The 12,483-nt window shown below is 37.7% G+C and overlaps 1 protein-coding gene across 6 annotated transcripts; it reads left to right on the plus strand.

Annotated features, from left to right (window-relative positions):
* The first annotated feature begins 219 nt into the window (after positions 1–219).
* Positions 220–11,915, plus strand: LOC111778630 (uncharacterized). Of its 6 annotated transcripts, none has more exons than XR_015413374.1 (10): positions 224–2,717; positions 3,098–3,239; positions 3,462–3,544; positions 3,951–4,192; positions 5,467–5,553; positions 7,623–7,722; positions 8,283–8,496; positions 8,581–9,995; positions 10,103–10,174; positions 11,603–11,915. XR_015413374.1 is itself a non-coding variant. In XM_023658562.2 (8 exons), exons 1-8 carry the CDS (start codon positions 603–605, stop codon positions 9,420–9,422), a joined length of 3,825 nt encoding a protein of 1,274 aa, XP_023514330.2. In that variant the 5' UTR covers positions 224–602; the 3' UTR covers positions 9,423–10,097. The 6 variants fall into 6 exon arrangements, 1 of the variants encoding a protein (XP_023514330.2); XR_015413372.1 differs by having other exon boundaries at positions 11,616–11,915; XR_015413373.1 differs by lacking the exon at positions 11,603–11,915 and adding an exon at positions 10,949–11,526.
* Positions 11,916–12,483: the final 568 nt, after the last annotated feature.

Raw genomic sequence — 12,483 nt, forward strand, 5'->3', positions numbered from 1 at the left:
GCCCAAATTCGTTGGGGGTATACGTATATATATATATTTTTAATTTGGAAATACTTTATGGAGGGAAAATTAGAAATTGTAAAGAGAAATGACGATTATACCCCTCTTTAGCTCCATTAATTACTTGCGAACCTACCCTTCTATGCTGATTTTAATGAAAAGCCACCCAACGACTCTAACCCTCTTTCTGTAGACTAAACCCGTCTTCTTTGTTTCACCTTTTTAAACCCAAAATAACAAAATCAATTTTTCATTCCCAAATATGCAGAGTTTTGTCACCGAATCACACGCCAGTCAACATCGTTCTTCAACTCCTACGATTCTGCAATTTCTTGGAATTTGCTGCATTGGAAGGATGTTCTTCGCTGTTGCCATGGCCGGGATTTAATCTGGTTTTTGTTTTTCTCAGCAATTTCTTTGTTCCTTTTGTTTCTAATGTGATATTTTAATTTGTGGTTGAATCATTTTTTTCTTTCTGTGGTTTTGGCTGCGGTGAGTGGGAGTGTGGAGGTTGTGTTGTTGTTCGTTGTTGTGTGGCGGGAATTTGGTTAGGTTCAGGGGGTTCTGTTTGAGCATTTTGGAATTTTGGGTGTTCTTGGGGTATGGAGGAGGAGTTGAGTGCTGAGAAGCTGTTGGGGAAGGCGAAAGAGGACGATTATGATTTTGATCGAGTTTTGGATGAGGAGGGCAATGAAGCAGCGTTGAGGAATCTTCATGTAAATGGTGAGGAAAATCTGCCGTCGGTTTCTATCAGCTGTGATTCTGAGAGAGAGTCGTTGGAGATGGAATTCGAGAAGGGATGTCAGGCGAGGGTTGAGGAAGTAATGGTGGATGTTTACAAGGGTAGTGGGGAAAGTGCTGAAGTGGAAAATAGTAGTAAAAGGAGGAAGGTGGATGATGAAAGTACAAAGGTAGTGGAGAACGTGAGAAGAAAACTTATGGCTGATAAACTAAGGGGTAGTGATCGAGTTTTGCGGTCGAGTTTTGCAGTAACGATAGAGTGCAGTAGTGTAGCTGATAGTGAAGAGAATAACAGTACTATGGCAGTGCAGAATTGTAGGAGCAGTAGATATGGCAAGAAATTAGTGAAGTTGGAGGAAAGTGATAATGAATTGTTCTCTGGGGATCAGAAGGTACAAAGAAGGCGTGGAAGACCACCAAAGGTGGAAAAGGAAGCGGAGGAAGTAGTTGTTAGCCCTAGGAAGAAGTTGAAACGAAAGCCTGGAAGACCACCCAAGTTGGAGAGTGAAAACAACCATCAATTTGTCTGTGGGTCGGAGAATAAGTCGAAAAAGAAGCGTGGAAGACCACCCAAGACTGAAAAGGAAAACGATAGTCTTTTGTCTAGTGGATTGAATACCTTGAAACCTAGGCGTGGAAGACCACCCAAGACTGAAAAGGAAAATGATAATCCATTGTCTGGTGGATTGAACGCCTTGAAACCTAGGCGTGGAAGACCACCCACGACTGAAAAGGAAAGTTATAATCCATTATCCGGTGGATTGAATACCTTGAAATCTAGGCGTGGAAGACCACCCAAGGTGCAACAAAGCTATGAAGCCCTGAAGGTTGAGCATGAGGGAAGAAAGGTCAGGTTGGCAAGAAAATTAAGCATGAAGTTGAGAAACAGGATGCGGAATTACGTGAAAACTGAAAAATATTTATCTCAGGAATTGGAGCCAGAGGGAGCTAATGAAGTGAAGAAAGGAGAAAATTCCAAGATCAAGGTAGATGACTGCAGTAAATCTACAGTAAAAAATTTATTGAGAGAGAGGATTACTGAAATATTAAAAACTGCTGGTTGGACAATTGAGTATAGGCCTAGATTTAATCGAGAGTACAACGATGCAGTTTATGTAAGTCCAGAGGGACGAACTCACTGGTCAATAACCTTGGCATATAATGTGCTTAAAAAGCATTATGAAGTAGGTGACGGTGATTCTAAAGTTTATAAGACTGGTTTTATATTTACTCCAATACCAGAGGAAGAAATCATGACACTAACAAGGGTTACTAGAGCAAGTAGGAACAGAGAATTGAAGAAGCAAAAGAGAAGTGGAAAACTCAAAATGAGAGGGTTCATTGAAACGGAAAGGACAAGGAGTCCAGTTTCTAAGTCAATGAAAAGGAAAAGGAAAAAAGATACTTCGCATCATGAGCTCAATAGTTTAGATCATAACCTAGAAAAGGAGTTCCCTAGTTCATTCCGGACAAAAAATAGGAAGCGATGTGCTTTGTTGGTCAGAAATACAGAGGAAAGCGCCAATTCATGCAATGATGGGTATTTACTTTATAATGGGAAGCGGACACTACTTGCTTGGATGATAGATTTGGGGGTTTTGTCAGTTGATGAGAAGGTGCGGTACATGAACAAAAGAAAGACACAGGTAAAGCTTGAGGGTAGACTTACAAGAGATGGAATTCATTGTAACTGCTGTGATGAAGTTATTACAGTTTCGAAATTTGAAATGCATTCAGGAAGCAAACTTGGTCAGCCGCTTGAAAATATATGTGTACAGACTGGTTCTTCCCTCCTCCAATGCTTGTTGGAATCATGGAATAAACAAAATGAACCACAATGTAAAGGGTATAATTTTGTAGACGTTGATATCGAAGATCCAAATGATGATACTTGTGGAATTTGTGGAGATGGGGGAGACTTGATTTGTTGTGATAGTTGTCCATCTACGTTTCATCAAAGTTGCTTGGATATTAAGGTAAGTGTTCACCATAATATTGGTGTGTGTGAGTTACATCCAAATGCAATCAAGTTATCCTTTTGAGGTCATGCCCTTCCTCTTGGTTACCTAACTCTCCTTAAGTTGAAACATTTTTTTGGTCGTACTATTTAACTATTAATTAATGTGTCAGCATTCAGGATGTTAAGGTACTCCTGTCAATGAACTAAGTTAAATCCTTTCTGCATAAATCAATGTATCTGGAGGTCTGGATGAATTTTCAGTCTGGCACTTTGCATTAAATTATGAGGGATTATTTAGTTAAAGTCTCCAGATCTTTCTGGGACATGAATATTGTTGTCATTATTAATTGGCATTTGAATTATTTTTCGGAGTTTCTAATGTTTTGTTTATTGCAGAAGTTTCCTTCTGGTCACTGGCACTGTTTGTATTGTTCATGCAAATCATGTGGACAAGTCTCAACTGGTTTACATACAAGGGATGATGATCATGAAGCAGATGCAGCTCTGTTATGTAAATGCCATCTCTGTGAGGAAAAATGTAATGAATCTAACACATCTTTTGCCTGTAGAACTGTGGCTACCTCACTTTTATAATTTTGCAATGCTTATATTGTTATATTACCGTTTTCTTACACCAATGCTATACTTGACACAGTAAGATAACATCAAATAATCATTATTTTAACGATTCATTGAATTTGTTTAATTTGTATTCTGATGAAGGTAAACTGAATGGTTAATAAGTAATCATTTTTTGCAGATCATCCCGTATGTGTTCAGACAAATGATGCTTCTGGCGATGATGTGAATAACCCATTGTTTTGTGGGAAGGAATGTCAAATGGTAATATTTCAGTCGTTATAATAACCAGACTTGGAAGTATTTAACATTTTTAATGAGTTCATAGTTCGGTTGTTTATCCCTGACATCATGATGCTGAAAAACCTCTGGTATTCTTAATTTGAGTAAAGTATGCCGCAGTTCTTCAGCTTTAAGTTAATGATACTTTGAAATGGCTGTATTTTCCTCAAATTGGAACAAAGCTAAGGTTCCTGGTCATGTAAAATGGCTTATTTCTTTTCTCCATGAATGATTTTATTTTATTTTATTTTGTCTGACTTCTTTCCTTTCAAATTAAAAAAAGAAAAAGAAAAAGAAAAAAAAACTCCCCTTTTAGTTTCCCCAAACATTTTTTTCTAGACCTGATGGTAATTTCACATACTCAGTTGAACTATATGATGTTGTTCAGTTACATGAAGGGCTACAAAAGCTTCTTGGGGTTAAGCAGGATATGGAAGACGGATTCTCATGGACTCTTATTCGTAGAAGTGATGTTGGCTCAGATGTTAGTCTCTGCAGTGAAGTAGCTCAGAAGGTTCAATGTAATTCCAAGCTTGCAGTTGCTTTGTTTGTTATGGATGAGTGCTTTTTACCTATCATTGACCAAAGAAGTGGCATCAATTTGATTCATAACATTCTCTATAATTGTGGGTAAGTATCTTTTGAATTTGAATTACTAATTACTTGTTTTTTCTTTTGTCTGCATACAAATATGCACTACTTTTTTAATTACCTCTGTTGAATATTTCCCTCAGCAGCTAGTTCATGAGGTTATAAGATATTAAAATATACACATTTTCATCCATTACTTGGTTTCTGTATATGCAATTTATGTAGCAAATACCAATTTATTAGAATGACGACTGTCCATGAACTTGTTTTCTCTCTTTCTTTACAAGTTTATTCTCAGAGGAGTTGCTGGTCCCATGACTAGTGAATGTACAATTCTAGTTGAGTGGTAACTTAATATTACATTTTAGCTTTTCAAAATTTAGTAGTTAGGTGCTTAAAATGATAGGTATATTATAAGAAACTGGGTAATGCATTGATGTGAAGATGAATACAAGTAGGGGAGCTTATGTAAGTGCTCGCCAGTTGATTAGAAGTAAGAAAAGGGACAGATACAAAGTACTTCTGATTTGAGAGCCCACAAAGCCGTAAAGTACTTGACATCATCCATGAGTTGGTCGGGAGTGCTCTAGTCCTCAAAAAATGCGTCTGTTTCTTTCTTGCCACTAGTCTAGTGAATTGCGGGAGTAGAAGGGGACTATCCTGATGGGAATGTGGCTTTGCTCTTTTTTTTGAGTTAGTGTAAACCAGTTGGATACTTCTGGGCAAGCTGCATGTTGGTCAATGATGCTTTTATTTGCAGCACGTCTAAATTCTAAGCTGATGTTTAAAATGGGAACCAAGGTTGTGCATTGGCATTTCTTCACGTTGATGTTCAAATGGAAATGGCAGCTTTAGTTTTGAAAAGGAAGATGGATGTAATAATTCTGTTATTATATTTTTCATCTTTTTAGCTTACTAGCTCATTGTTGTCTTAGTTTCTTCTTCTTCTCCTGTTTTATGATGGTACACAGTCATTTGTTCCACTACCATTGAAAAATCAGGTAACCTCATTGCATCTTAATTTTGTTAGCTTAAGACATCTATCCTTCATCAGATAAGTTGCCATTTTTTCTTATTCTCTATGACATGCCCGGATATAAATATGGTGAAATGTGGCAAAATAACTGGCGTCAAAATCATTAAGAATGGCATGTCAACTAACCTTAAGTCCAATAACACCTGTAGCTGTCTTGGACATGCACTTTAGCTTCTGAATAACTTCAATGTCCTTCAATTTCTGTGTCTTCCGTACCATTTACTTAATCAATCGAAGCAACGCACGTGTACTTAAAAGCGCTAAATTACTTTTCCAGGTCAAATTTTACTCGCCTGAACTTTAGTGGCTTTTACACTGCAATTCTTGAAAAGGATGATGAGATTATCTGTGCTGCATCTTTAAGGTATGCGTCTTGTTTTTCATGGCAAACTCTATTGAATTTATCTTACTTGGAGAATGAGTTTGGATAGCTTGTAAAATATCGTATTGTGTTTTCTGAGTATTTAACTTATACTATTTGAGTGTACATTTTGATTTGAAGCAACTTACCTTTGTAGTAGTATCTGTGGACTATCAAAACCTTCTTATTAATTTTATATACTCAACAAAAATGAACACGGTGAAATGCCAAACAAAGCATAACAACTAGAGAAAAAAGCTCCAGCGGTTAAAAACAAGAAACAAAGGATAATTAGTGAGATTCAAAGGGAGGTACTAATATAGCTGACCAAACCTCCCCCATAGTCTCTTCTCCTCCTAAATGTCCTCTTATTCATCTCGAGCCAAATGTTCCATAACATGACTAAAAAACCTGATCTCTACGAAACTCCCCTCCTTTGAACGGGGCTAAAGTAGCACCTCCTTAGCCATTGCATAACAAGAACAATTACAGACTAAGGACGCATGAAAAGGCCCCAAAAATGCATCCCAAATTGAGAAAACAAAGCTACATCTCCAAAGCAGGTGCTCCAAGTTCTTCAAGGCATTCTTGCACAAACACACCATTGGCGACTTGACGTTATTCTGAATGTTTTGTTGGTTAAACTTCTTTAAGCATGTTGGATATGCAAACGCTTGCAGTACAAATTTAAAATAGGTGCCTAACTCAAATCTTCTTTCAAATGATCAAACTCTCCTGCTGTTGTTTCTCACATTGAATTGTCTTTCCCTAAGGGAATCTGTTAACATTTTGACAATGATACTATTTTTTTTTATATATATTTTATTTATGGAACCTTGGTTCAGTGTAACTGGCCTGGAAGTTCTGAAATCTTTTGTGGTTTTTGGGGTTGTCTAGTCTCTGATACCGATACTTTATATTCCACTTGAATGGCAGCTCTCCCTACATAAAGGCATATGGAGTTAAGTTTGTTTGCTGAAAAAATGAATTTCTTTAGACTTAGATAAGCTTCTTTGTTTTCGTTTTGTTTTGGTTTTTTTTTTTTTTTTTTTTTTTTGTTGGGTTATTGGTATTTCTCTTGGATTTCCACTATGTGAGTCCGGCCTTTATTTATCATATGAAGATGTCATTGAAGTAAACCACCAGGAATTGTCCAAAACACAGTTGTAATATTCTGTTCATAGGACATATTTTTGCTTGAAGCATAATTTTAAGGTCAAATGGGATCTCTAACCAGCTGAATAAGCCTCACAAGTTCTTATGAGAACCAAAAATGAAGGGGAAGTTTATTGAAGCTCCTTTGGATTTATTCTAGGGTAAATGATTTTCTTTCCTAACCTATTGATTATGAAATTCTTTGGCCGTGCCCTTATGCAAAGTTTATAGAACTAATTGCCAGGGCCTCTCCAACCATATTTCATGCAAACCACCTGTTATTAGTAATCCCTTCAAATGGATAAAGGAAGAATGCAAAATCACTCACCCTCATTTGTTTTACCCAACCTATTTTATTTGGATTTGGGTATTTTTCTACCCAAAGGCTAGGCTTTGTCCAATGCCTTGGATGTTGTGTATACGTAGCTCCCACTGTTCTATAGAATATTGCAATCTCTTTATTAATCATGCAACGACTTTTATTATTTTGTATGTGCTACATGATTGAGTGTATATATATATATATATTTTTTTTTCAGACCCATTTTGAAAGCTTGGCATTAACAAAGCTTACTTAATTTTGTTAATAGTTTAACCTTTCTTTTACTCCTTGCTGTTCCTAAGTTGCATAGCTTAATAAATTAGCCCTTAGTTTCAGGTTTGCTAGTCTTGTTAACTATTCGGTGGCTGTGGAGTTTTATTTTGGATCCTATCAAAAAGGCTGACACCTGTCAAAAGTTGTATGGAATAATATGAACTCCTCATTTACAATACATGTTTTTAGTTATGGAAGGGGATAATTCTCTCTTTTTTTTTTTTTTTTTTTTTTCTTTTTTTTTTTGTCATTTTTATTAAATTTACTCGTATGAATTTATTAAACACTAACATTGAAATTCTCTCCTGAATGATGAAAATAGGATCCATGGAAATGAATTAGCGGAGATGCCATTCGTTGGAACTCGTTATATGCATAGGCGCCAAGGAATGTGCCGTCGTTTTCTTAACGTGATTGAATCGGTAGGTCATAATCTATGTCGTATTGTATCGTCATGTTATCGTGTATACACAGAGTAGGCAGAGTGGCATAGCAGTACATAGCACTTAGATTTAGCTAAGTGCCCATGAGTCAAAATCAGTAGCCAGTTTTCCGAATACCAAGCTGTGTTAGGATAGAACTTGGTGAATATTGAAAGCATTTAAATATATGGAGTTGGGTCATATAGGTGAAGGATCTTGTATATTGACTTGCCATCTTGATCAAGAATTCTCAAGTTCACTACACCCGTTGCCCACAGTAACTTATATTCTACTCATTTAATCTGTCATAGTCGAATGTAAATGTTTCCTTGTGTTAGTAGTTTCTTCTCCTTCTGCGGAGGCTTGACGACGTTTGGTAATTTTAGAGAGAAGGAACTTAGTATTGTGCTAAAGTCAACATGCAAATATGTGTATTAATAGATATCTGACTTTTTTGGGTCCTGGCTGACTTGTATTAAGTTTATCTAAAATTTGCATCGTTGTGCTATTTGATTTACTGATTACCGGTCTGTTTTTCTTCTGTTATCCCTCTCTGGCAGGCCTTGGCTTCTCTAAATGTTGAGAAGTTGATCATTCCCGCAATATCTGAACTACAAGGGACATGGACTTCTGTCTTTGGTTTCAAGCCCCTTGAAGAAGCTAGCAAGCAAAGGATGAGGAGAATGAGTTTGTTGGTCTTTCCCGGTGTAGAAATGTTGCAGAAAGCATTATTGAAGGATCAGCTTCCGATGGAATGTACACCTGTTGCAGTTGGTTAGCTATTTGGGATTAATGCTCATTGTGCACACATCTTATTCTTGGTGGGGCTACATATGACTTATTTTTTCCTTCTTGTAGATTCTGAGTCCCCTCAACTTGCAGAACAACAAAAGTTGGCGGTCGTTGCAACATCTCCTGAAGAGAGTCATTCTCAAGGGCCTTGTTCAAATTCGTGTATCGAGCGCACTGCAAATGATGGATTTGGGACTTCTGGTGATCCTGCAGTAGTTGAATCCAGTGTTGAACCAAATGATAAGTTCTTGAATGATGATCTAGATAATCCTACTAACAATCTCGAAGCTCATAATGCGGAGTTTATTGATAATAATTTGGAGGAAAGAAACCAAAATTTTGAGAACTCATTGTACTCTACGTGCCTTACATATGAGGAAGCTGAAGTGGCTGGCCAATATCAAACTACCTCTCTTGGTTCTACCATTTCAGACCTTGAAGAACGGACGTCTGAACTAAATGGACAATTGGATGGAAACTCAGCAATTGATCAAAATTCTAGCCTGGAATGCTCCAAAGTTGCTGCAAATTTTGAATGCCAGGAGACTGCAGAAGTTGGTACTCCCAATGACAAACTCAAGTGTACTCATGACGTGCATGTAAATCAGACAGACATAATCAGCTCGAGTAACCCGCAAGAGATTGCTTCGGTTCATGATGGACAAGAGATTGCTTCGGTTCATGATGGACAAGAGATTGCTTCGGTTCACGATGGACAAGAGCTTGCTTCGGTTCACAATGGACAAGAGGTTCTCTTTGATTCAGAAATTGGAAATGGTTGCCATGCCACATTGCAGATGGATGATAAAACTAGTTCTCCCTCTGAACGTGATAGTCTTAATCCACATTCTTCCTCTGCTAGAGTTTCTTCTAATTGTCATCCAACGGAGGACGTCGTTGTAGGCTGATGACCTGCATCACTAGGATTTCAGCAAGTGCTCGGGAGGACGATGCTGAGCAGAAAAAAGTAACGGCTGGATTATAGTCTAATCACCATCTCTGAAGCAGATTAGTTCGTTAAAGAATTCAGATGAACAGTTCACCAAATCTGTAGGAGTCTGGTTCACAGAATAGCACATGCCACACTGTATAATAGATCACCCTTCTAAAACTTTGCTTCTGCTTTGGCTTTTCTTTGCGCCATTGCTCGGATGAAGGTGGTTTTCTTGCGGTAACCCTCGGATATTATTCTATCAAACCTGGCTACTCATATGCTTAGTCTAGCAACCACGAATCCTCAGTGGCTACCGTTATAGGAGAACAGCAGTCATTTTGTTGGTATTACTAACCAATTGTGCCATATTTTTTGGGATGGATGATGATATCCCGCCCCCCAATCCCCCCTCAACAAGAACAAGTTTTTGTGGTGCATTTTGAGCAAGTGTTTGGGCGAAGTTTGATCTTATCATGCTCATCTAACCTGGGGTAAAAGGGTTTTTACATCCCGTTTTTGTTTCTGGCATACAGTTCTGGAGAGCACTGTAAGTTCTCTTCTTCCGAAAGGGCTGTGCATTTTAAGGCATCCTTTGTTTACTGTAAATGAAAACTTTAATTGGCTTACTATTGAAATGTTACTGCCTTTGTACAGCTTTTCTTCGCAGTGTATTATCACTATGCTTTGTTGAGGCAGATAAGACCTGGGAACAGAGAACTTTATCAGGTAGCTATGGAAAAGCTTACTTTTAAGAATTATAAACTCAGTTCTCTTATTTTACCTGAATATGGCTCCAGCTCTAGGTAGTTGTTGCCAAACCAGTCCTTCATGTTAGTAGCTAGCTGTTTAATCAAGTTCTTGGTGTTTACTTCTCTAGAACATCCCCATATTCAGTTCAGAAGCTTGAGAGGTAGTCATCCTTAGACATCATAGGACTCGAAAGGATAGAATGACAACATCTAAAAAATCAGTAAGCTTGAGAGGTTTCCACGCTCTTATAAAAAATGTTTCATTCTCCTCCCCAACTGATGTGGGTTTTCACAATCCACCTCCCCTTCGGAGCCCAACGTTCTCATTGGCACTTGTTCCCTTCTCCAATCAATGTGGGACCCACATCCACCCCCCTTTGGGACCTAGCGTCCTTGTTGGCACACCGCCTCGTGTCCACCTCCCTTCGAGGCTCAGTCTCTTTACTGGCACATCGTCCGGTGTCTAGTTCTAATACCATTTGTAACAGCCCAAGCATACCGCTAGCAGATATTGCTTCTTTGGGCTTTCTCTTTCGAGCTTCCCCTCGAGGTTTTTAAAACGCGTTTGTTAGGGAGAGGTTTCTACACCCTTGTAAATAATGCTTCATTTTCCTCTCTAACCAATGTGGAATCTCACAATATTTGATCGATTCTCAAAACTATAAGCCCTCTATGATAACTAGCTATAATTGAACTGTGAATTCGTTTTGATTCTAACTCTTAACCAAATGCTTATGAATAAAAATCAAAGGAACCCACCTGATGAGAACTGATGTGGAAGAAGATTGATAAGAACTACTCATGAGATGAACTATCCACCCACAGAGGAACTTAGAACAAATACAAAATGGAAGACAAAATAATAAAGATTCCTCCAAGTTGGAAGCATTAAGAAATTATTAAAACTTACAGAATTCAAAGATTCCCATTTGGCCCAATGCAAAGCTATTAAGAACAGCCATCATTTGTCTCCACAGCATTGGACAGCCTTCCTCAAAAAACATTAATATATCATTCTTGTTCCTGTGAACTGTACTTTAAACCACTGTAACATATCATTGTTTACTGTCTTTTTCATGGTGGTGAGGACTGAGGAAGAAGACATTTGGGAGTGGATCCATTAAAATTAGGGTTCTTAGGGGTTTTTTTTCTTTGTGCTGAACAAATAGGAATTGGGTTTTGTTTGGGAGTGGGAAAGGAGGACAAAAGTGAGAGAAAAAAAGCCATTATTTCTTCCTTAATATGTGACTTGACAGAGTGAGTGCTTCCTTTCCTGCGTTGCTTCACATCATGTTTCACAGAAATTTATGATGCTTTTCTGGTTGCTCATTTCATTTGCAAATTGGTTTCATCATTGTCCTCCTACACCCTTTTCGTTAAAAATGAGTACATATTTTGGTTCAAGATGCTTTCTGCAGTTATCCGCTCCACACATGGCTATCCAGTGTCTACCGTAGGCACGATAACGGGTACACCAAAGCTACATCCTTCACGATTCTCTCGTACTAGGGAAAGGTTCTCTCAATGCTCTAACGCCCACATCGGATATTGACCGAATTGTCTCACGATGTTTTACACCCAGCTTACGTACCACTTTAATGAGTGAACAACTCAACCCTTGGAATATACTATAGCCCTAGGTGGTGAAGAGCTGACATCGAGCTGCCAAACCTTCTTGTCGATGTAATCTCTTGGGAAGATCAGCCTAAGGTTTCGTTAGTACCCTTAAAACTAATACTCTTATTGTCAGTATATGAATGAAATTGTTAGTACCACGTTCATGAACTTTCAAAAACAGCATTGATACACTTGACCAAAATCGTTTATCTACCCCTTATAGATCATCTCTTTCATCGATTTCCTCTCTTTTGTATGTTTTAACCTATAACTCGACAATTACTCATTTCTCTCTCTTTTTTTTTTAGGAACTCTCTTCTTTCTAAGCATTTTCAAATGTAATTATAAAAAATTTTAAACGTCAATTTATTTTCAAGTTGGTTCTTCTTGACTCGAGGAACTCTCTCTTAACTATCATGAAGACGTGACAGGTCTTGATGGGTACACATATTGATAGATTTGACAAGAAGGGACTAATATAAGAAAAATATAAATTCTGGGTATGTGACAGAGTAAAATGACATTTTGTACTATCCTCTTTTTAGATGATTCGTATATCTAATAACTTGAATAAACCATCAGTTTTGTCGATCTCCCAACATCATAATCAATCAACATTTCCACCAAACATATGGTAATTATTAAGTAAGATGTTAAATTACCAATAGA

Source organism: Cucurbita pepo, chromosome 17 (genome assembly GCF_057944985.1).
Source record: "Cucurbita pepo subsp. pepo isolate OVF chromosome 17, ASM5794498v1, whole genome shotgun sequence".
Taxonomy (NCBI): domain Eukaryota; kingdom Viridiplantae; phylum Streptophyta; class Magnoliopsida; order Cucurbitales; family Cucurbitaceae; genus Cucurbita; species Cucurbita pepo.

What these genes read in the sequence shown, in the direction of transcription:
- LOC111778630 (XM_023658562.2), top strand. Translation starts at nt 603, where the DNA reads ATGGAGGAGGAGTTGAGTGCTGAGAAGCTGTTGGGGAAGGCGAAAGAG. An exon ending in CCATCTCTGTGAGGAAAAAT is followed by an intron (nt 3,240 to 3,461) that starts GTAATGAATCTA and finishes CATTTTTTGCAG; the next exon opens with ATCATCCCGTATGTGTTCAG. An exon ending in TTCTTAACGTGATTGAATCG is followed by an intron (nt 7,723 to 8,282) that starts GTAGGTCATAAT and finishes CCTCTCTGGCAG; the next exon opens with GCCTTGGCTTCTCTAAATGT.